This window comes from Ornithorhynchus anatinus, chromosome X1 (genome assembly GCF_004115215.2).
Source record: "Ornithorhynchus anatinus isolate Pmale09 chromosome X1, mOrnAna1.pri.v4, whole genome shotgun sequence".
Lineage (NCBI taxonomy): Eukaryota > Metazoa > Chordata > Mammalia > Monotremata > Ornithorhynchidae > Ornithorhynchus > Ornithorhynchus anatinus.
This window is the reverse complement of record NC_041749.1, coordinates 76,045,202-76,069,899: the sequence shown is the minus strand read 5'-3', so window position 1 is coordinate 76,069,899 and position 24,698 is coordinate 76,045,202. Positions and strand designations below refer to the sequence as shown.

Here is a 24,698-nt window from a genome sequence, read left to right as displayed (position 1 = left end):
AGGGGAGTGCCTGGAAGGATAGAAAATTGGAACCAGGGAAGGATAAGAGAGGACCCCCTCCCCGGATGGTCATATAAGGGAAGTTTTCCAAGTACAGAGGCCAAGATAGCTGAACTGGCCATGATGTCCTGCAAAGACTGTGCAGAATCTCAACCAGGAAAAAAAACAAACCCACAAGTATTGGGAAACACCTCAGAAACATTCAGCATGGGCCTGGGAGTCAGAAGGACCTGGGTTCTAATCACAGCTCTGACACTTGTCTGCTGTGTTACCTTGAGCAAGTCTCTTAACTTTTCTGTGCTTTGACAGTGTCCAACCTAATTAGCTTGTAGCTACCTACCCCAGTGCTTAGTATAGTGGCTGGCACAGAGTTAGCCCTTAAATACCATTTAAAAAAAGAAAAGGAAAAAAAAAATGACAGAGGCAGGCAAGTTTGCAGGGATGGGGGGGAGGTGTTTTTCTCCTGTGTATTTGTCCTTGTCTTTTATGTTCTTTTAGTGCTTTTATTGTTTCTTAATTCCTTGTATGTCTGCCAGTCTCCTCTCCCCATTTTATTCTTGGGGGCCAGGGACCATGTCCAATTCTCATCTGCATATTCCTTGCCAGCACTTTAGTACAATGCTTTGTACACAGTTGGCACTTAACACCAATGATTACTGTTACTACTGCTACTTCTTTGGTACCACTCATTTTTTTCCTGGAAGAACTGAATCAGGCACTTACTTGGGCTGCATGACCAAAACCCAGTCCAACTTCTTTTTTCATTAAAACGATCTGTATCCAATTCTGAATATGGGGAAATTAAGGGCTGACTTTACATTTGAGTGTGGGAGCAAAAAGGAAGTGGGACTTGGGGATAGAGGTTGGTTGGGGATTAGGAATGTCAGGTCAGGCAGATTTTGAAGAGTTAATGGGCCAGAAATAAATGAACTGGGGTCTTTTCAGGCCTGCTTGGAAGCACTCAGGTCTTGTCAGAGATCAGGGAGGAGCAAGAATCCTCCTAAAATCTGTGGGTGAGGAAACAAAATCTTTGTCCCTACAGCTGGAAAGCCAAGGAGGCATATGGGCAATGTTCCCAGGGAATTCGCATCTATGCCAAGCAAGTAAGCAACACTAACAAACTTAATTTTTAGGGGGGTGAAGTTGGAGATTGAGAATCCTTCAGCCGCTTGGGAAGCTGAACCAGGAAAACACAGGCTACTCTGCAAGGCCCAAATTTTGATAAAGACATTTTTGTTATTTTACTGTAATCCTTGCTCCTGGCCACCTCCATGCCCTTACCCACTTAGACTGAAAAGACTGGAGAGGAAGCAGTGTTAGCAAGGAAGCTGAATTCCACTGTCCATTTCAGTCATCAAGGGGCTAAGGGCAGGAAAAATAGGGCTAAAATGTCAGAGAGGCACAGGAGTCTTCTGAAGCATCCTGAAGCACAGCTCAAAACACATAGCGGCTTGGACACAGTTTCCAGGCCTGGCACCAACCCTTCCCCCATTGCCTGCACTCTGCATCCCCCTCAGAAACCAGCTTGGACTGGGTAGCCTCAGTGCACCATTTGTTCTTCCCTTCCTAAGGTACTCCCCCAAGTTCTTAGTGTAGTGCTCCGCACACAGTGAGTGCTCAATAAATATGATTGAGCCAAGAAATTGCAGTCCCTGCTGCCCCTCTCCCTGACTCCTGCTTACCCAGTACATGCCCAAGAGTTATTTTAGGAAAATTCCACTTCTCCAGAAATCTCTCCTCCTTCCTTCCCCTAAAACCCCTGCTCCTCTCCAAAATAACATCTGTTAGGAAAATCAGTAGCGATGTCAGCAGCGGCTGGGGCTACCATTGTATTGGCCGGGCTTCCAACCACCCACAGTTCCACTGCCCATCTTCCCTAGCGGTTCTCTGGCGTGGCTTGCTTCTGGAAGTTTTCTCAGTCTCAAACCTCCCATCAGCCTGCCCTCACCTTGCTCAGCTGAAAATAAAGTTGCCAAAGAATAAGCGTTCATAAAAAGGTATTTGTTTACCTCATAGGCCAGGCAGCTTTGGGATCGTTTAGGGATGGTGAGCTACCAAGGGGAGGCCGTTAGAGCTAGCCAAGCCACCTTATTCATTCATTCAATAGTATTTATTGAGCACTTACTGTGTGCAGAGCACTATACAATGCAACAATAGACACATTCCCTGCCCACAATGAGCTGACAGTGGCTTAAAGGATAGAGCTAGGGCCTGGGAGTCAGAAGGACCTGTGTTCCAATCCCAGCTCTGCCACTCGTCTGCTGGGTGAACTGGAGCATGTCACCTCACCTCTCTGTACCGCAGTTCCCTCATCTGTAAAATGGCAATCATGACCATGAGCTCTGCTTGAGACAGGAAGCATCTCCAACCTGATTAACTTGTTTCCACCCTAGCACCTAGATCAGTGTGTGGCACAGAGTAAGTGCTTAACAACAACAGGGGTTTAAAGGATTGAAGTTCCAGATCTCAGGTTAGGATGGCCAGCCTTGGGCAATAATTGTGCACCTTCTGCCCCTCCCAACATGGCCACCATGCCAGCGCTTCTTAAAACAGCAAAATGGAAAAAGAGGGTGGGGCTTCTAAGGCATGGGCCAAAAAGACAGAGAAGAGGCATAATGAAAGAGAGCCCGAAAGGGGCAGAGATAGAGTGAAGGAAATCAAGAGTGAGAGACTGGGAAAGAGACAAAGAAAGAAAAACAGAGTTTGGACAAATATGGACAAAGAGAGCACAGGTGATAGGGATATCAGCTACGCATACAGAGACAAGAGACACATTCACTCACAAACTGATGCCCCTCATCACCGTTGCCTGCACCAGGGCAATGCCTTTGCTTGGCAGGACAAGACAGGCCTTGCTTACAAAGGGAAAAGAAACTGACATAAACCTAAGATTCAGAAAAGAACAGTGCTTGGCACATAGTAAGCGCTTAACAAATAACATCATCATCAAGGTCAGGGCCACAGATGTTTCATACAGAGGCGGTTGCTTCCATGAAACAAACACTTGGATTTATTCATTCATTCATTCAATAGTATTTATTGAGTGCTTACTATTCATTCATTCAATAGTATTTATTGAGTGCTTACTATGTGCAGAGCACTGTACTAAGCACTTGGAATGTACAAGTCAGTAACAGATACAGTCCCTGCCCTTTGATGGGCTTACAGTCTAATCAGGGGAAACAGACAGACAGTAACAATAACAATAAATAGAATCAAGGGGATGAACATCTCATTAAAACAATAGCAAATAAATAGAATCAAGGTGATGTACATTTCATTATCAAAATAATAGAATCAAGGTGATATACATCTCATTAACAAAATAAATAGGGTAATGAGAATATATACAGTTGAGCGGGTGAGTTCAGTGCTGAGGGGAAGGGAGAGGGGAGGAGCAGAGGGAAAGGGGTGAAAAGAGGGCTTAGCTGAGGGGAGGTGAAGGGGGGGTCAGAGAGGCAGCAGAGGGAGCAGAGGGAAAAGGGGAAGCTCAGTCTGGGAAGGCCTCTTGGAGGAGGTGAGCTCTCAGTAGGGCTTTGAAGAGGGGAAGAGAGTGGGGGACGGTGAGGAAGTGGGTGGCAGAGGCGCGGAGCATGCGGGGTGGGCAGTAGAAAGAGAGAAGGGAGGAGAGGTAGGAGGGGGCAAGGTGATGGAAAGCCTTGAAGCCTAGAGGGAGAAGTTTTTGTTTCGTGCGGAGGTTGATAGGCAACCACTGGAGGTTTTTAAGAAGGGGAGTGACATGCCCAGAGCATTTCTGCAGAAAGATGAGTCGGGTAGTGGAGTGAAGAATAGACTGGAGCGGGGAGAGACAGGAGAAAGGGAGATCAGAGAGAAGGCTGACACAATAATCTAGCTGGGATATTACGAGAGCCTGTAACAGTAAGATAGCCGTTCGGGTGGAGAGGAAAGGGCAGATCTTGGCGATATTATAAAGGTGACACCGGCAAGTCTTGGTGACGGATTGGATGTGTGGGGTGAATGAGAGAGCCGAGTCAAAGATGACACCGAGGTCGCGGGCCTGAGAGACGGGAAGGATGGTCGTACCATCCACAGTGAGAGGAAAGTCAGGAAGAGGACAGGGCTTGGGAGGGAAGATGAGGAGCTCAGTTTTGGCCATGTTGAGTTTTAGGTGGCGGGCAAACATCCAGGTAGAGACTTCCTGGAGGCAGGAGGAGATACGAGCCTGAGGGGAGGGGGAGAGGACAGGGGCAGAGATGTAGATCTGTGTGTCATCTGCACAGAGATGATAGTTGAAGCCTTGAGAGCGAATGAGTTCACCGAGGGAGTGAGTGTATATGGAGAACAGAAGAGGGCCAAGAATTTACCCTTGGGGAACCCCAACAGTTAGAGGGTGGGAGGGGGAGGAGGAGCCTGCGAAGGAAACTGAGAATGACCGGCCAGAGAGATAAGAGGAGAACCAGGAGAGGATGGAGTCCGTGAAGCCAAGGTGAGATAAGGTGTGGAGGAGAAGGGGATGGTCAACAGTGTCAAAGGCAGCTGAGAGGTCAAGGAGGATTAGGATAGAGTAGGAGCCATTGGATTTGCCAAGAAGGAGTTCATGGGTGACCTTCGAGAGAGCAGTCTCGGTAGAGTGGAAGGGACGGAAACCAGATTGGAGGTGGTCCAGAAGAGAATGGGAGTTAAGGAATTCTAGGCAGCGAGTGTAGATGATTTACTTATGTTACCTGTAATTTGTTAAGGTATGTTAGCCCTTATGTACATATCTGTAATGTATAGTAATGGGTCTCCCCCTCTAGACTGTTAGCTCATTGTGGGCAGTGAATATGTCTGCTTATTGTTATACTGTACTCTCCCAAGCACTTAGTACAGTACTTTGCACACAGTAAGCATTCAGTATATCTAACCTCATTAATTCATATCATCCCCAGCACTTAGAACAGTCCTTAGCATATAGTAAGCACTTAACAGGTATCATAATTACTAAATACAATTGAATGAATGGATCAGTGATACCTTTCTCTGAACTCTTCAAAAGGGCCCATGAACCAGTGTTAGCCATGAAACCAGTGACTGTATCAAGATCTGACAACAGACATTAATGCAAACCATCAGAAACTAGAGCTTTCAGGGAGGACTCCTGGCTAGCAATTTGATGACAGCTGTTTGCTAAACATCAAGGCCTCTGACCTAAGGGGAAAGTGAGATGGTTATTAGAATGGTTCTATTAAAGTCTTTAAAATTCAAGTCTGTGCCACACCTCCAACCTTGGATCCTTTTCTCAGGAGCATTGCTTTCTATCAGCCTCTCTAGAACAGGGTTGCCCACTGTCAGTAAATTAGCAATCTGTCAAAAGCAGGTAAAATTGGTGGTGTCCATAAAAGCCCATAAGCATTGTAAACAGGGGTGGCTACCAAATCAGGGTAACAGCAGGAGGAATCCCCTTTCCCATTTGCTCTGTACCTCGTTTTTGTGATGGTGTCCCTCGCAGTTGTATACCAGCTTTGTGGCACGTAGCCCTGCTCCTGGACCCAGGAGTGGAGAAGCAAGGGGTATCTGTAATTGCTGGGACAATGGTGGAAAACTAGTATCTAACTTTTCCAGAACAAGAGGGAGCTCACAGGCCACCCAGCTCTACCTCCCCACCACACCCACACCAGTCAAGAACAGAGAAACTCACCTGTTGCAGGCACTATATCCAGAACAGGTGAGGAGAGGGACGCCGGTAAGGGGGAAAGAGGAGGGGAAAGGAGAGAAATTCCCTTCCTCCCATTTCTCCTCTTTTTCCCTTTTCTTTTTCTTCCTTCTACTCTTCCCTTCTTCTCCTTCATCCTGCCCTCCTCTCTCCCTCCCCTTTTCATCATTCTGTTTGGATAAATTATTCTCAGTAATTGACAACCTTACTCTTACCTAGGCTCAAGAGAGCTGGAGGTTCCTTCCCTGCAGCCTCAAAAGAGATGGAATATTTGTTCAAGGTCCCCTAAAGTCTCTGCAGAAAGTTCCTGTTGCTGTTTCTAGTTTCTTTGCTTTTTTTCTGCTCCCTTTCCTGCTCCTGTAGCATTTCTTATTAATAATAATGATAATAATTGTTATATTTGTTAAGCACTGTACTAAGTACTGGAATAGATCCCTCTAGACTGTAAATTCGTTATGGGCAGAGAATGTGTCTGCTAATTCTGTTGCATTGCATTTTAAAGTGCTTAGTACACTGTTCTTCACATAGTAAATGTTCAATAAATATGATTGATTAATCCAAGATAATGAGGTTGGACACAGTCCCTGTCCCACATGGGACTCATAGTCAAAGTAGGAAGGCAGTCAGGTATTGTATTCTCATTTTACAGATGAGAAATCTGAGTCACAGTGAAGTGACATCAGGCCAGTGGAAAAACAGGGGTTAGAACTCAGGTCATCTGACTTCCAGGCCTGGGCTCCCATTTCCCAGTTCTCTCTTACACTGTGACAGACCCATTAGGCAAGCCCTTTTCTTTCCCTGCCCTCAAACTCAAATCCAGACTGCCCATCTGGTCTCCAGCTTCACAGGAAGTCAGGTCTGGAAAATATTAATTACTAGTAGGGACTGTCTCTTTCTGAATTGTACTTTCCAAGCACTTAGTACAGTGCTCTGTGCACAGTAAGCACTCTAAGTACAATTGAATGAATTTATTGAACACCTACTGTGTGCAGAGCTCTGAGCTGTGGTATTATAGCATCCCCATTAAAGCCTAGCCTCTTAGTGAGCAAGGAACCTGTTACTTTCTGTTGTACTTTTCCAAAAGTTTATACTCTGTTATTTCTATCATTTCTCCTATCTGTTATCTATCTTAATATCTATCTTCCATTCCAGTCTGTAAGTTCCTTTTGGGCAGGATTGTATCTACCAATTTCCATTGTATTGTGCTCTCTCAAACACTTTGTACAGTGCTCTGCATACAGTAAGCACCCAGGAAGTACCACTAATTGAAGGGTACATTGCACCCAGGAGGCACTCAATAAACATTATTACTACAATTACCTCTAATAAGCACTTGGAGAGTACCAAAGAGTTAGAAGTCATGATCCCTGCCCTCGAGGAACTTTGAGCTACCAGAGAAAAGAGACACAAAACAGGAGGAAGAACCCACTGGAGAGATGGCTATTCATATGAGGAAGTGCTTAAATAGCAGAGTATATCTAAGTAGGTATGTACAGAAGTGCTTCGGGTGGTTCGGGTGGTGCAAGAGAGCTGATGAGTTAGGTGAGAGGATATGTATGACTTGGGGAGGTGACAAATTCATCTGGGAAAGTCTCCTGGAGAAAGTGCTATTTCTATTCATTTGTGGCATTTGTTAAGTGCTTACTATGTGCTAAGCACTGTTCTAAGTACCGTGGTAGATACACTGTAATCAAGTCGGAAACAGTCCCTGTGCCACATGGGGCTCACAGTCTTAATCCCCATTTAACAGATGAGGTAACTGAAGCACAGAGAAGTTCACTGACTTGGCCATGGATACAAAGCAGATGTATGGCAGAGTCAGGATTAGAACCTATGTCCTCTGACTCCTAGTCCCATGCTCTTTCCACTAGGCCATGCTGCATTTCTTAAGTTTACCTCTTTGGTTTTACTTCCACTGAATGTTGCCCAAACAACTAGAACAGTGTTGTATCCAGTAGTCACTTGATTAATGTTGCCAAAATTGTCTTAACTCAAATCTCTCCTTTTGTAATGGGGCTATTTATCAATCAATCAGTGGTGCTTACTTGTACAGAGCACTGTACTAAGCACTTGGGAAAGTACAATAAAACAGAGGTGGTTTACACATTCCCTACCCAAAATGAGCTTACAATCTAGAGGAGGAGACAGATATTAAGATAATTTACAGATATAAACATAAGTGCCGTAGGGATGAGAGTGGGGTGAATACCAAATGCCCAAAGGATGTGGATTCAAGTGCCTAGGTGACAAAGAAGGGAGAGGGAGAATGGGAAAAGAGGTTTAATCAATCAATTCCAATCATTTAAGTCCAAAGAGGCCTGAATGTAGAAGCAGCATGGCCTAGTGGATACTGCATGGGCCTGGGAGTAAGAAGCACTTGGGTTCTTATCCTAGGCTCCTCCACTTGTCTGCTGTGTGACCTTGAGCAAGTCACTTCTCTGTGCCTCAGTGACCTCATCTGTAAACTGGGGATTAATACTGAGAGCCCCAGGTGGGACATGGACTGTGTCTAACTGGATTTAGACTGTGAGCCCGTCATTGGGCAGGGATTGTCTCTATCTGTTGCCAAATTGTACATTCCAAGGGCTTAGTACAGTGTTCTGCACACAGGGAATGTGCTGGTGCTAGAGAAGCAAAGTGTGCAGGCTGGACTGTAATAGGAAAGCAGTGAGGTTCCTCTTTTCCCACTCATTTCTGTATCACCCTGACTTGCTCCCTTTGTTCTTTCTTCATTCCAGCCCCACAACACTTATGTACATATCTGTTTATTTATTTGTATTGATGTCTGTCTCCACCACCTCTAGACTCTAAGCTCATTGTGGGCAGGGAATGTATCTGTTATTGTTGAATTGTACTCTCCCAAGCACTTAGTACAGTGCTCAGTAAATACGAATGAATGAATGAATGAATGAATGAATGGAGACAAGGTGATTGAATGCTTTAAAGCCGATGGTAAGGCGTTTCTGTTTAATGCAGAGGTGGATGGGCAACCACTGGAGATTCTTGAGGAATGGGGAGATGTGAACTGAGCTTTTTTTAGAAAAATGATCCATGCAGTAGAGTGAAGAATGGACTGGAGAGGGGAGACACAGGAAGCAGAGAGGTCATCAAGGAGGCTGGTGCAGTAATCAAGGTGGTTTAGGATAAATGTTTGGATCAGCATAGTAGCCATTTGGATGGAGAGGAAAGGGTGGATTTTAGCAATGATGTAAAGGTAAAACTGACAGGATTTGATGACACTGAATATATGGTTGTATGAGAGTGATGAGTGGAGGACAACACCAAGGTTACAGGCTTGTGAAAGAGGGAAGATAGTAGTATTGTCTACAGTGATTCAAATCTGAGCCTATCACATCAGATACTTTTCCCAGAAATGTTGTTTTTGACTCATCCCTCTAAACCCATTTTCTTTCGACTCCCTACCTACTTACTCTGTCTCTCTTCCGCTTCCTCTTTATGATAACCTTTCCTCAGAGGCCCCATTTACTAAATAGATCTGTTCCAAAGGTTCAGCAAGTGGGTATAAACCTGATCATGTTAAAAAAAAAAAAAAGGAAGCACAGTGCTCTGCACACAGTAAACACTTAAATGCCACTTATTTACTGATTGAATGCTGTGTGCAGAGCACCATACTAAGCACTTGGGATAGTACAGCAGTTTGTAGACAGGTTCCCTCCCCACAAGGAAATTGATCTAGGAGCACACTGTGGGCAGGGAAAGTGTCTACCAACTCTGTTGTACTCTTCCAAGCACTTAATATAGTGCTCTGCACAGAGTAAGTGCTCAATATATACCATTGTTTGATTGATTTGCATTTGTCATTGATTATGTACACACTGAAAATTGGAACCTCCTTGAAGCAACATGGGCTAGTGAATAGAGCATGGACCTGGGAGTTGGAAGCACCTGGGCTCTAAAACTGGCTCCAGCACTTGTTTGTTTGTTTTATGGTACTTGTTAAGCACTTACTATGTGTCAAACACTGTTCTAAGCGCAGGAGTAGGTACAAGTTAATTAGGTTGGACACAGTCCCTGTCCTACATGGGGCTCAGTCTTAAAGAGGAGGAAGAACAGGTATTGAATCTCCATTTTACACTCAAGGAAACTGAGGCACAGAAGTAAAGTGACTTGTCCAAGGTCACGCAGCAAGCAATTGGCAGAGTGGGATTAGAACCCAAGTCCTCTGACTCCCAGGCCCATGCTCTTTCCACTAGGCCATGCTGCTTCTCAATGTCTGCTGTGTCACTAGTCTGCTGAAAGACCTTGGACAAGTCACTTCATTTTTCTGTGCCTCAGTTACCACATCTGTAAAATGAGTATTAAGAATTTGAGCCCCACATGGGACGTAGACTGTGTCCAACCTAACTAGCCTGTATCTCCCCCAGCGCTTAGCACAGTGCCTGGCACATTGTAAGCACTTAACAAATACCATAAAACCACAATAACAGTAGTAACTAAATACAAAGAACACTCATAAATAGGAAGAATAAAATTATTTTCTAAACATAGGCAGCATCTGAATGGGGCAAAAGCAATGTTCATTTGAATAAACAAAATCCCCAATCCATATTTTTCTTACCCAAATGGAAGCAGCCTCACTATCGTTTAAATCAAAGGGGAATTTGCAGCTAGTTCTTTCTTTTTTAACTTTTACTGATTTATCCCATTTGTTGCATGTGGTGAAAGTCAACTTTTGATTTCCTTTGAGATTTTGTTTTACTTATGATTGACTTGGGAATCTGTCCAACCTACATAGTTGGGGATGAGTGGAGAAAAGAGGTAGAGGAGGAGGAATGGAATTGAGCATGCCAGTCTTTCTCAACTCTTATATCTCATAGCCTAGTGTGGTAATGGAATTTTGTTGGATGTCTCAACTACTGGGAACAAGAAACCAGAAGATTTAATCTCCTTTTCAGATGGTTCTTCCACTGCCTCCCCCTGGTTTTGTAAACACTTCCCATCCCTTCTCTTCAGACGGCCAAGAGGCGCTGTTGATAACGATTGAGATTATTAAAAAAACAGTTCTATCATTTGACATACCTGTGATATCTTAGAACTTCTCTGGGTAATAGTGGGTTAGGGTAAGGGGTCCAGACTGAGAATGGGTTGAAAAGCTTTAAGTGCAGCGATCATCAGGCAGAAGTGTTGCTATTATGAATTCCGGAGGTAGACTCCAAGTTGGTCAATGGCTTCACAAATGTTTGCCTTACCAGCCAATTATCAATCACTCAGTGGTATATACTGAGCACTACTGTGTGAGAAACATCCTACTAAGCACTTTGGAGACTTCAACAGAAGCAGAGCACATATTTCCTGCTCTCAAGGAGTTTACAGTCTAATAGACGGGTTGATAATAATCACAATAATGTGTTCATCTCTTGATATGTGCCAAGCACTGTACTAAATGCTGGGGTAGATACAAGGTTATTCGGTCAGAGTCCCTGACCCACATTGGGGTCACAATCTAAGGGGGAAGGAAAACAAGATGGTGAAACTAAGGCATAGAGAAGTGATTTCCCAAGGTCACACAGCAGATAGCAGGGCCAGAATTAGAATCCAGGTCCTCTGATTTCCAGACCCATATTCTTTCCATTAGGTCACACGAGGTTTATCCTGTTCTGAATCTGACCAAAAATTGATTTTCTGCCTGGAAAATGTATTCTCAAAAGATATATCATGTGCAGGCACAGTCAGTGACATTGAAACCATTTTTTATTTCCTTGATTTAGAGGTCTGAATATTTTCACCTTTTTCATATCAACTTTTTCTTTAGCTCATGGAAGCAAAAGAATGTTTCCCTTGTAATAACATCTTTTAAAAAGGAGATTATTAGGAGATAACACTGCACCTGTGCAGTACTTCACAGAACAGTCACTTAACTAATCTGTGCCCTAATTACATCATCTGTAAAAAGAGGATTAAGACTGTGAGCCCCATGTGGGACAGGGATTGTGTCCAACCTGATTACCAGGGCTAAGACCAGTGCCTGGCACATAGTAAGTGCTTAACAAATGCCATAAAGAAGTCCCACAAGGGGCTCACACTCTTAATCCCCATTTTACAGATGAGGTAACTGAGGCACAAAGAAGTTAAATGATTTGCTCAAGGTCACACAGCAGACAAATGGCAAGGCCAGGATCAGTACTCAGGTCTGACTTCCAGGCCCATGCTTCCCCACTAGGCCACACTGCTTCCCAGGAACACAGTGTATTTGAACTGTTCTTACATGTTGCCATTTGATTAGTTCATCACCACATGGTAAATACTCTACCTCCCCAAATGCAGGAGGAGAGAAAGCACTCCACTGTGCAGGCGAAAGATAAAAGCTAAACTAAAAAAAAAAAAACCCAAGAAAAATCTCAAACTGTATTTTACTCGCAGATGCCATTGCCTCCTAGGGATAGTGGAATGTTGCAGTGGCACTTGAATGACTTAAAAAAATTACTTTTAGAAATGCCACCATAACTCTTTCAGGGGGACAATCCTGTATTCTAAATGAAGAGAGAGAAAAAATGATCTGCTTTAACACTTAATTGAAAAAGTGAGCTGTAACCGATAAATTGAACCAAGTCAGTTCCCCCAGGTGACCTGACCTTAGAGGCTGTGAGCCCGTTATTGGGAAGGGATTGTCTCTATCTGTTGCCGAATTGTACATTCCAAGTGCTTAGTACAGTGTTCTGCATTCAATAGTATTTATTGAGCACTATGTGTGCTCAATAAATAATATGAGTGCTTACTTACTTCTATACATAGTAAGTGCTCAATAAATACTATTGAATGAACACATGAGCTAATTGGATGATGAGTCTCCCAAAATATGGCTCCTGGAGCTGCAACACAGGAACTACATGTCCATTCTACATCTAGGAGCCCAAGAGGATTTTCCCAACAGGTCTTGCTTGCTTGCTTGATTGCAAACCTTTAAGTGCTCAACAAATACCATTGATTGATTGATATATTTAATATTTTGGATCTTACTGGGGATGAGTTTGCACCTTTACAGAAGGGAGAACTGTAGAGGTGTTTACTGTTGCAGGAAATGAGAAATGAAAAACTTGGTTCTACCCTCTAAAGTGGGTCTGTGAAACCCAGAGGGGGTGGAATTCTAACTGCAAATGGAGAAGCACATACAGGGTGGTAATTTGTCATTCAAGTCTATGTGCACTGCCACTATTCATTTTAGTGCTGAACAAAAGAAATTCTATTTCATAATGAATAATAATAATAATAATAATGTTGGTATTTGTTAAGCGCTTACTATGTGCAGAGCACTGTTCTAAGCGCTGGGGTAGACACAGGGGAAGCAGGTTGTCCCATGTGGGGCTCACAGTCTTAATCCCCATTTTACAGATGAGGGAACTGAGGCACAGAGAAGTTAAGTGACTTGCCCACAGTCACACAGCTGACAAGTGGCAGAGCTGGGATTTGAACTCATGAGCCCTGACTCCAAAGCCCGTGCTCTTTCCACTGCACCACGCTGCATCCTCTAATGAAAGGGAACATTGGATTGTAAGCATTAAAACCCAAGCCAAAATGAATAGATTAAGCTGGATATGAAGTATAAATTTACAATACTGATGACTGTTACCAGTCCTGCAATCGAATAGCTCAGAAAAAGCAAACTTCTCTCTCCTCCAGAAGAGACAAACTACTAAATAAAAGGTGAGTTTCCTTCAGATGGCACTTTTTCCTTGAGGGGGAAAATACTGTAAATAATGACATTTTTCCTCTCTCAAGAAAGCCCAGGAAATGAAATTTCAGATCATCAATTGCTACATTTTCCTTCAAAATCCAACAACCAAGGAGGATCAAAGCCAACCTCTAGGAGGCACCCATGTGAAGTCATCTTTAAAAACATTTATTTTTTATTAAAATAACTTTACATACAATTCAGTATTAATGTATCACAAGTTACAGTTGAACAGTATCCTATATAGGAGACAACATCTAAGATAGGTGATTTACATACCCAGAGAGAAGAGGTTTAGCATTACATCACATTTTGCCTGTGTTAAATTTCATTTGGTTAAGATCACACAACCTCATGAAACATTTGTAGCACAAATAGCAAATGGCCGACTCACATGGATTTTTTTTTTTGAAAATCATTTTGGCATACAGAGACCGATAGATGCTAAGTCCTGTGGGGGATTTATTTTAGTATTTTTATATGATAAGCAAAGACTATATCAGTGGTCATTTTAGGCTGAGGAAAGTGCTATTTGGTTTTTGCTCAAAATCTAAAGACTTCAGGAGAGAGGCAGAGAAAAATTTAGTCCCTTCTTAGGAAATCATACAAATGAAAAATCCCATTTTTCTTTGGGTGGTTTCCTAGACAGTGAGTATAAGAGTTTTCAGGGTGTTCTGGCCTGTTGTCGCAATTATGACTACTGTGCAGAAATTTAACAGTGGTCTAACAGGAGGGTCCCAGTGATCATTTAATCTCTACCCTTGTTGGTCAGGAGACTACAGAGATCACTTGCACAAAAGCTTGATTTTGTGGAACATTGGTAATGCCATCCTGTTTAAATTACTAAGAATTTTATGAGCTTGGATGACCACACTTCATCTTCCTTCTACTTGAGGGAAAATGAAATCCCAATTTGAAATCTCACACATTAATTTGGAAATGCTTATACTGCTGAAGTGCAAAATTCTACATTGTGTGCTCTTGTCTGGGTCATTGTGCAGGACTGTATCCTTCAAATTTGATATTTCACTTTACAATTGAATGTCATTTTTAGTAATGCAGAGAAATCTGAGGTTTACTGAAAGTTCATATCTGTCCCTCTTCTCTCCTCCCTGCCATTATGCCAAGACAAAGCTATTCATGTCAAGAATATCATAAGTGTGAGTGTGTAATAATTATGGCATTTGTTAAGTGCTTAACTATGTGCCAGGCACTGGGGTGGATACAAGCAGATCGGGTTGGACGCAGTCCCTGTCCCACGTGGGGCTCACAGTCTCAATCCCCATTTTACAGAAGAGGTAACTGAGGCCCAGAGAAGTTAAGTGACTTGCCCAGAGAAGTTAAGTGACTTGCCCAGAGTCACACAGCTGACAAGTGGCAGAGTGGGGATTCAAACCCATGACCTCTGACTCCCAGGCCCGGGCTCTTTCCATTGAGCCACGCTGCTTCTCCGAAGTGTATTGAAAGGTAATACCCATATGTATGCTACACTAGCCAAAGTATTTAATACATAGTTTTTATCTTAGGTCCAACTGCTGGAATTTAAAAATTACACTAAGCTAAAGGCAGGTGGGAGAAAAGTCTAAAAGAGTTTCTGGAATAAGATACCTTGCCATTGCCACCATGCTGTGGTTTTTTAAAGCTGATACTTGGAAGAAAAAGAAAATGAGATGTCACCCTGTTACCTCTTTGCTAACCAGGGTGAGGACATAGTTTTCCCTTAAGTGAAGCAATCCCAATAACTCAATTTACCCTACAAAAAACTAACACCTACCATTCTCAGCTGGTGCATACAGCTCACACCAAAACAATTAAAATCAACATCCCCTCTAAAGATAGTCAAGTGCTGCACTGCACTTTGCCAAATTGTCTATCTGGATTTTCCCCTATGCCTCAATTTCCTCTAAGTATGACCTTAAACTTGAAGGACAAACAGGTTTATGAATAGGCCTAAGATCAGATTCCTAACCAAAAGCTAACAGCCTTTGGCTTTTTTAAAGTAAGAATTTCCATTCAAGCAAAAATACTCTGGAAAAATCTCTCATTTGAAACCTTGTTAGACAGCTGTGCCTCCTTTTACATCTCAAACTCTTTTTGCTTATTTAGATATTGTTTTAAGGCTTCATGCTGCAGTAACAAAAGAATGATTAGGTTTGACTGACTTAATTAATTCAACCTACCTGTTGCAAAACAGGTACATGTGGAAGAGTTAAAAATACTTTTGATGTCCTGAAAACACCCTACTTATACCCAAACAAAGCACTCTATGCTCCCTCTGCTATTCATGGGTATGCTGCTAATCTGAACTATTCATGGCGGTCCTTTTCAGACACATCCTTCTCAGAAACATGCCAAACCCTGCTGGCACATTCCCACTCAGTTTCCCATCTCAGGAAAAAAAAAAAACTTTCATTGTCAGGATTGTCTTTTACTATCATGGAAAAGTGCTGGAGTCAGTGCCCAAAAGAATCAACAAGGTAGGTCCATCTGACTTGGCACCAGCTTTACCAATGATCACCTGCAGTTTAATGGACAATAATGGAGGTTGGTATTTGGAACAAGGTTCCCTGAATAAAGACTGACTGACTAAGAACAGACACAAGAGGCAGTTAAGAAGCTCTGCCATGCTTTCGTGGCACAGAATAAGACCTAGTTACCTATCTCTCAGATTCTGGTGCATGGACAGAAGGGCCAGTTACAGAAAAACACCTGTCCTATGCTTAATAAGGCCTTTGGTAGTCTTTAAAGTGTCCTTGTAAAATTGACCTTTAAGAAACAGTTAAACAAATCCTCAAAACTTTTACATCTTTTTAAAAAAAGACAAAAAACATGTTAAGATGGCTATGGAGACCTACACCTATTTAAATATTTGGATAGTCTATACATTGAAACATTTTTGGATATGGTTGAAAAACTATCAAAGTGATAAATATTTTAAAATAAAAAGTTAAAAAAATAAATGATCCGCTCCTAACAGAAAAAGCAGATGGTGTAGAGTTAACCTTTGGAACAAACCCCTGAATAGTATCTTCATTGCTAGAGTAAGGTAACCAATTCTTTGGTATAGGAATTTCGGGTAGGCTGTAAATACAGGTACTGCTGTTTTGCATTTGGCAGGAGATCCAAAAGATGCAGAAGAGATGGATGGAAGCAAGTGTCCCTTACTGCTCCAAGTTGTCTTCCAAAAATGCCAAGAAATAAGGACTGACATGTTTTCCTATGATAATTGGGGAGAATCCCATTACCCTTCTGGCACCCTTGAAGACTTTGGGATCTGGAAGAAAGAGCAAATGGAAGAAGAAAAGAAAATCAAGGGACAAATTCACTGAAACATACTGCTTTTTTCAATAGTTAGGCCTTTGTGCCTGGAAACCACCCTGAATCATTCAAGACAAATGGTTAGAGCCTATGCTATGTCTCATTTAACCTTTTTTTAATCCTGGGCATTTATTCTTCCAATAAAGTGTGTTAGGTGTGCCTACTGGTTTGTGTGCAGTGTGGACAGACAGCTGTTGAGTTAAGGGGAATAGTCAATAATCTTGAGTGCTTGTCTCAAGGCAAACTGATGATTTCAGATTGGGGGAAAAAAAGATTTTTAGAACTAACTCCCTGCCATAGAAACCACTGAAGCTGTAAGAGTAAACCAGGTGGTTAAGTTAGCATTAGGCCCACAACAGCTGCATTTGGAGGGTGCCTCCTGTAGCCAATGTGGTGTTCCACTGTGGGTGGGACAGTGTACCTTCCACTGCAGTAGCTGGCTGTGGATGTACAGTGAAATTAACACAGACTGGTTCACGGCAGCTGTGGTTTCCATGACCAGAAGTTTAAAGTCAACATACAACCACAGAAAACATCACAGTTGGGAGGTAAGCAGAGAGCCACTGACCTGTCTGCAGGTAAGGTTATCAATCAATCAATCGTATTTATTGAGCATTTGCCGTGTGCCAATCACTGTACTAAACACTTGGGAGAGTACAATACAACAGAGTTGGTAGCTAGGATCCCTGTCCACATTGAGTTTGCAGTCTAGAGGATGTGCTGTTAATGGCCCCCAATTCTCTGTGCCCAGTGTAATAGCCAATTGTTGCCTGGTTCCTGCCTCCTAGCCAATCACAGGGTTTGGTAATAATCCAGACAGCAGCATTGACCTTTTTTTAAAAATATAGACACACATTACATACCTAGAGCAAAAAAATCCCTATAAATTATTTATAGCAATAACTCTATTCCACTGCATTAACTTCATCATCCAATTGAATTTTTAAAATAATCTCAGCCCAGCAAAACAAAGTCAACACTTATAGACACCTTATAGTCATGATAGATGAGGCAATCTGAACCCTAACTTGATTGATGACTGAAGAGATCCTGCCTTAAAAACTACTCAGCAATATGATCAAAGAAAGATCTCTGTTCAGGTTATAAAAGAACACCGTTTTCATTGCTAATTATCCTCCTTTCCCTGTAACCTGCTTCACTTGAGTTTCAGGCCACCACCAAGACCCACAGCATCTCCTATGATACAGCACTTCTAAAATCCACCTGCCTGAAAAAGAATTTACTAAGATGCTGTCTTCTTTGACAAAGAGGCTTTTGCTCTTGTGGGTAGAATGGTTCCAGGCTGCAACCTCAGGAAAGACATCTTATAATACAGTGCACTTTATTCAGAAGGATTTATTCCATGTCTGAGCAGGTAGATGGAATTTTCTATATCCTTTTAATGATTGCCCACAGCAGTGTTGACTTTCTTAGCCTGTAAACTCTTTGAGGCAGACACTGCTTTGTTCAAGTCCATCTGTGTGCAAAGTACCCTACTAAGTACTTTGGAGAGGACAGTTGAACCAGCAGACAGGCTTAAGATGGAAATTTTATTAGAGGGAAATGGAAAATGATGGATATCCAGATGGATCTCAAAGGATGAGGATATCATAAAGGAAAACTTTCTGGGTGTGTGAAAAGACTTTGTTTTTACCCATAAATATTTCAGTGAGCTGTGACTTAAAGGACATAGAGGGCTTGAACATGGAGCTGAATGTGATTACCAGAGCCAACCCTAGCTGTTGCTCTTTTGAAAGGTGGCTACTTGTGCTATTTGGGCACTGGCCCTGAGTGAATTATGGAGCCACAGAATAATATTTCAAACATGCCATGTCTCTCCTGTTAACTGCTTCTTCTAAGTAGCGTAGCAGTCAAACTGGGGTTCATTTTGAAAAAACTCCATTCAGTTCAGGCTGGTTTGGTAGTACATGCCAGGGCTTGCATCTAACTCAGCCAACTTTCTAGGAGTAAAATTGGGTGAACAAGATTCTATTATTTCCTGTGGTATGTGCCTTTGAAACCATTCCCTGCACAACCTCTTCAAAGAAAAATTCCATCCAGTTTTCATGGAAAACAGATGGAGTGAAATGCTTTGTTGATATTTCTCACATGTGTCAGTGGAAAACATTCCAACAGAGCAAATGGCAGAGAAGAATAAATGATCTGAATTTATCAGGCTCAGGAACAGAATTCAGGAGCAGGTTCCTGGGCTGGTGGCAGGACAACCAAGGTGTCCCATAAACTCCCTCTAGACTGTAAGCTCATTGTGGGCAGGGAATGTGTCTGTTTATTGCTATATTGTACTCTCCCAAGTGCTCAGTACAGTGCTCTGCACACAGTAAGCGCTCAATAAATTCATTTGAATGAATGGTAGTCTATGCCGGCTGCAGTGCCCTCAGACCACCGCAGGGACTTGACCTCAGTGCTTTTTCTTAATCCAGGGGATGGAGGGGGGTTTTGCAGTCCCATCATGTGCTCCCTTACTTTCAGAGTCCTGAGAAGAGGACTGAGGCATGGAAGGGAGAGGGGGTCATCCTTGAAGCTGGATCCCAAGGTGCAGAGCACGTAGAGGTAGAGATAAGGTTGCTCTGGACTTCTTCTTGTGTCTCTTTCTCTGGTACACTTAGGGCATCTGTGAAGCTTATGGAACTGACTTTCAAAGTACAGGAGAATTAAGCTCTTGGAGTGCCTGTCTTGGTAACTCTGTCTCCTGGGATTATTTCAGAAATGTCTAATTATGTAGAAGCAGGCTTAAATACTTAAAGAGCACCACAATTTAACTTTTGAAATCATTTGCAGTAACTGGACAACCAAAAAAGGGAAAAATACACTTCATTCCTATCCATACCTGGTTGGTGGTAGTACATTAAGAATGCTAATCCTGCAGCCATACTGAAACAAGCAAGGAAGAACATGGGACCTGAAAAGGAAGCAAAGGCAATTAACCAGGCACTGCTTGCTGTTAGCTAATGAACTTTTTATAATTCTCAAAGACAAGACAGAGAAATTTGAAACTAGAAAAAGGTGAAATGGATTTAATCATATACTGGGCATTCATTTTCCAAGTTATATATGTGATGGAAAAAAAGGCATGCATTGCTGTAAGCAAAAGATTTCTATATAAACAAATCCAGGGGCAGGGGGGAGAGGCAGAAGGAGAGAGAGAGTGACTTGTGCAAATGTAGCTTTTAGGACCCACCCAAGGAAAAAAAAAACAAGAATGGAAAAATTATGGATACAAATTTAAAGGCCAGAATGAACCTGGTTGAAAATCTGGTTCATTATAATTAGACAAGGCAATCCCCAATCAAAACCAAACATGGGAAATGTACTGAAAGGGGGAAATAAGATTTGCAATGGATTTAAAGGGCTGCCAATCTCTCTCTATTTTGCCACCAAACCCACTGGAACAACATATGAAAATTTCCACTTCATGTTCTCTTTGAAAATAATCAAGGTCAAGGTAAGAGGAAAAGAAAAATATGCTTATCCCTAATGAATTTATCCAAATTATAAATAATATGCCAATTTATCTGATTTGTTTAGATTATTTTAATTGTCCAGGACAATCACCAAGCATCAGTTTTGAATACATTTACATGTGCTATAGGAAGCTCATTTTACTAAGAAGTGAAGAATTTCAATAACTGTAATAAGGACACTAAGGAAGAATTTTCCATTCAGCAATAACTTAAATTTCAGAACAATTGACTGGCCATCACCACAGTGATTGATGTCTCAGGAATAAATGAAGAGAGAGATAGATGGAGGGGAAAAATTTAGAGTTTTGCTCTTCAATGTTTCTGAATATATTGTATTTACCCCTGTCATTTAGATTATATTTCTCCTTGTCAGTGTCTATCTCTGTGGAATCTGAGGTTTCTAGAAATAAAAGTAACACACCAATCATTAGTAATGGGGTTCAATTAAGAACACATTGGTCGCAATTCATGCAAAATTAAGAAAATTATAAGACTATTTTCTACAGGAACTTTAAACTGTACATATAGAATTAACATCTCCTAAAGACACAAGACTGCTGGCATTTATCAGGACTGACTTTTATTTCTCAACAAAAGTAGAACTAACCATTGGAAAGCAGCCAGAAGAAGTTCACACTTAAACGAGGCTGTATTTTTCCAATGGCACCAAACCCATCTGAGTTTTGGCAGCTCAGAAGACTACCCTATAAAAACAGTTCTTTAGGCATGGCAAATGTATTTATGTGACTCAAGCTGGGAAAAGCACTCAAATCCACTGGGACACTTTCAAAATGGGAAGGGGTGGGGGAGGGTCTGGGGACATAAATGACACGAACACACCAAGCTCAATTATTCTTGGCATCCATGGCTACTGTAGAAGCAGTTTTCACCCTGAGTCTGATGCCTGGACTTGAGAATGCTGACGTGGGAGTGCAAAACAAAAGACTACATTGAAACTGGTTCATAGCCACGGAGGGGAATAGCCCTTTATCTCTGCTAAGCAAATTATTTTAGGCCACTCAACATGTCCAATAATTTTGGCAAAAGATTTCACCAAGTTTGGCTTATGGGAAAGTGTTTGCTTTATACAAAACATCTGTTGGTAATTCCCAAGACAGGACCTCAAAGGTAAGAGAACTGACCAACACGAACACTACCATTACTGGGTCACACATATTCTGGCTCTGACAGTAGTAAGAGGCCTGTTGGAGGAACTGTCCTCCTCCACAGGAGTACTCCTCCTGTACTCCTTTGACAACTACCCTAATGTTTAGGGATATGCCATGGACATGCCTAACTTTCCCCTCTAGTAACCCATTACATATCTGTGGTTCCGAAATCTGCCACCAAATCCTAATATTTTCTTGTAGACTGTAAATTCCCTGTGGGAAGGGATCACATCTACCAACTTTGTCATACTGTACTTTCCCAAGCACTTAGGAGAGTGCCCTGCACATAGTAAAGGCTCAATACATCTCATTGATTGACTATACCTGCTATTTTCAGCCCGCACAACTTCCTGTGGTGACAAATTCCATATATTCATCACCTGCTGGATGAAGAGTTTTCTTTTGTTGTCTCCATCACCTTACTGTGGGATTTGGTGAAATCAATTCCATGCTTGCCCCGCCCACACCCTTCATGGTGTTATAAACATCAATTATGTCTCCTTTCAGACTTCAGTCTATCAGCCCTTCAAAGGACACGGGGACCATCACACTACAATGGAATGCAATGTCACCAAGTGAAGGATTTCTCATTTTCCAAAAAGGAAACTGGATCTACAGATTTCAAAATGGGCTCCAGCTTTTCTCCTCTAAGAATCTGCAGTACTTGTTTAAAGGACGTGTATCGAAGAACCAGATTGGCCCCTCTGAAGAGGGGCAAGAGCAGTTGTCATGAATCCTTGCAGGCTGAAGTCACAATCAAACAATCAATGGTATTTATTGAGCCCTTACTACATGCAGAGCATTGGACTAAGCACTTGGGAGGATATAAAGTGGGAGAAGTTGCCATTCTAGGAGTAACAGGGCCCAGGGATGGGCCCTTGGCGTAATGAAGGTGCACATTCCTCGAGATTCTCTTATGAGCGCTGCCACCACTGCTCCACACCTCCCCCTTCCTTTTATGGTATTTGTTAAGCGCTTGCTATGTGCCAAGCACTGTACTAAGCACTGGGGTAAGTACAAGCTATCCCTTCTGACAACCCTCCAACACACCCAAAACATAACTAGTGGACATTGCTCTATGCAGCTATTCACTCGGGAGAGACTTTTTTTTGCTGAAAATTAGTAGAGAAGAAGGAAGCAATTTTCTTTGCATCTGCTGAGGTGCATTGTTGACCCTTCAGGAACTTGGATGGGAGATTAGGGCCCAATACAAAAGTAATATGTAGCATTCAAAGCAAGAGTTCAATTCTAAATTAAGGATTAACCAAAAAAAACCAACCATTCAGGCTCGGAAAAGGTTGTAGGCGCCCCACATCACCAAATAAAATCCAACACCTCATATCTCATTTCTAATTTTCCTCCTGCTTGACCTTTAATTAGAAATCCTTGATGAAAACAGTTATGGTATACATTTGACAAATGAAAAGTGCTTCACACATGCTAAAAAATATAAAAATGTAATTGTAAGGCCACCTGGTTTTTTGAGAAAGATGAAAATGCACTTAATCTAATTTAATAGTTTAGAAATGTTAACAGTTCCACATCACCTCAGAGATATTAACTATTTGTGCACAGAAAATTTAGATTGCCTTCTTAATGGCTTTTCTTGGAAACTATCATTCAGGGAAGAGTTAAGAGATACTCAGAGCACTGTATTACCAAGAAGTCAGACTTGAGGCCAATCCCCAGGCACCCAGTGTTAACCAACCAGCGACTGCTAATTATAATTCCAAGAGGGATCTGTGATACTGCATTAACCAGGAGAAAGAGATTCTATAGTGGCCGGTTAGGACACTGTCATGGCATTGGGCATTAGCAAGAGCATTTTCCTTCCCACCCTCTGGGAACGTGTTCTACTCTACACCTGAACTCAAGCAGTGTGGTAAGGTCACCAGAGAATCAGTCACCAAACTCAAGCCTGTGGAATAATCCAAGGTTCAAAAACTTTAGCAGTAAATAACCAGGTTATGGTTCTGTATTTGTTTTAGCAGAAATTAACTAAATAGTTTAGCTCCAACTCAACAGTGTACTTCCCCCTTTTTTATGCTTCCTGCACTGATTGATTAAATTTCCAATAACTAAAAAGAATGCTTAGGAACTAACTTTGGCTGTACCGCCTATCTCTCTGGCTGGTCATTCTCAGTCTCCTCCGTGGACCCCTCCTCTGTCTCCTATCCTCCAATGGGGAGTCCTTTAAGGTTCAGTTCTAGGTCCCCTTCTATTCTCCACCAAAACCTACTTCCTTGAAGAACTCATTTGCTCCCATGGCTCCAACTACCATCTCTATGTGGATGACTCCCAAATCTACATCTCCAGCCCTGAACTCTCTCCTTCTCTGCAATCTCACATTTCCTCCTGCCTTCAGGACATCTCTACTTGGATGTCCCACTGACACCTCAAACCAAACATGTCCAAAACAGAACTCCTCATCTTCCCACTCAAACCCTGCCTTCCCCCTGACTTTGCCATCACTGTAGACAACACCACCGTCCTTCCTGTCTCAAACTTGTAACCTGGGCATTATCCTCATCTCTCTCATTCAACCCAGGTATTCAATCTGCCACCAAATCCTGTCGGTACTACCTACACAGCATTGCTAAAAACTGCCTTTTCCTTTCCATCCAAACTGCTAGTATACTGATCCAAGCATTTATCCTATCCCTACTTGACTAATGCATCAGCCTCCTCTCTAACTTCCCTGATTCCTGTTTCTCCCCACTCTAGTTCATTCCAACCAAACGGCTATCTTACTGGTACAAGCTCTCATAATATCCCAACTAGATTATTGTGTCAGCCTTCTCTCTGATCTCCCTTCCTCCTGTCTCTCCCTGCTCCAGTCTATTCTTCATTCCGCTGCCCGGATCATCCTCCTGCAGAAACGCTCTGGGCATGTCACTCCCCTCCTTAAAAACCTCCAGTGGTTGCCCATTGACCTCTGCATGAAACAAAAACTTCTCACTCTGGGCTTCAAGGCTCTCCATCACCTTACCCCTTCCTACCTCTCCTCCCTTCTCTCTTTCTACTGCCCACCCCGCATGCTCCGCTCCTCTGCTGCTCACCTCCTCACCGTCCCCCGTTCACGCCTATCCCGCCATCGACCTCTGGCCTACGTCCTACTGCTGTCTTAAAATGCCCTCCCTCCTCACCTCCGCCAAACTAACTCTCTTCCCCTCTTCAAAGCCCTACTGAGAGCTCACTTCCTCCAAGAGGCCTTCCCAGACTGAGCTTCCCCTTTTCCCTCTGCTCCCTCTCTGCTCCCCCTTCACCTCCCCTCAGCTAAGCCCCCTTCCCCCGCTTTCCCTCTGCTCCTCCCTCCTCCCTTCCCCTCCCCTCAGCACTGTGCTCATTTGTATATATTTATATTACCCTATTTATTTTTGTTAATG

General features: G+C 42.6%; 1 protein-coding gene and 1 long non-coding RNA gene across 5 annotated transcripts in view; one reads left to right on the top strand and one right to left on the bottom strand.

Moving 5' to 3' along the window:
- The first annotated feature begins 7,001 nt into the window (after window positions 1-7,001).
- Window positions 7,002-16,824, top strand: LOC114806296. Its single transcript, XR_003754327.2, has 2 exons — window positions 7,002-7,139; window positions 16,461-16,824. It is a non-coding gene; the product is annotated as an uncharacterized LOC114806296 (long non-coding RNA).
- CARD19 (caspase recruitment domain family member 19) overlaps window positions 13,491-24,698 on the bottom strand; it is a 51,152-nt gene continuing 39,944 nt past the window's right edge. For 3 of the 4 annotated variants that reach the window (XM_029049684.2, XM_029049685.2, XM_029049686.2), the window contains exons 4-6: window positions 20,484-20,543; window positions 19,510-19,581; window positions 13,491-16,617 (exon numbers count right to left, since the gene is read on the bottom strand). In XM_029049684.2, the coding sequence (XP_028905517.1) occupies window positions 16,505-16,617; window positions 19,510-19,581; window positions 20,484-20,543 (245 nt within the window). In that variant the 3' untranslated portion in view covers window positions 13,491-16,504. The remainder of the gene's footprint in view (window positions 16,618-19,509; window positions 19,582-20,483; window positions 20,544-24,698) is intronic. The other variant, XM_029049687.2, reaches the window with a different exon arrangement.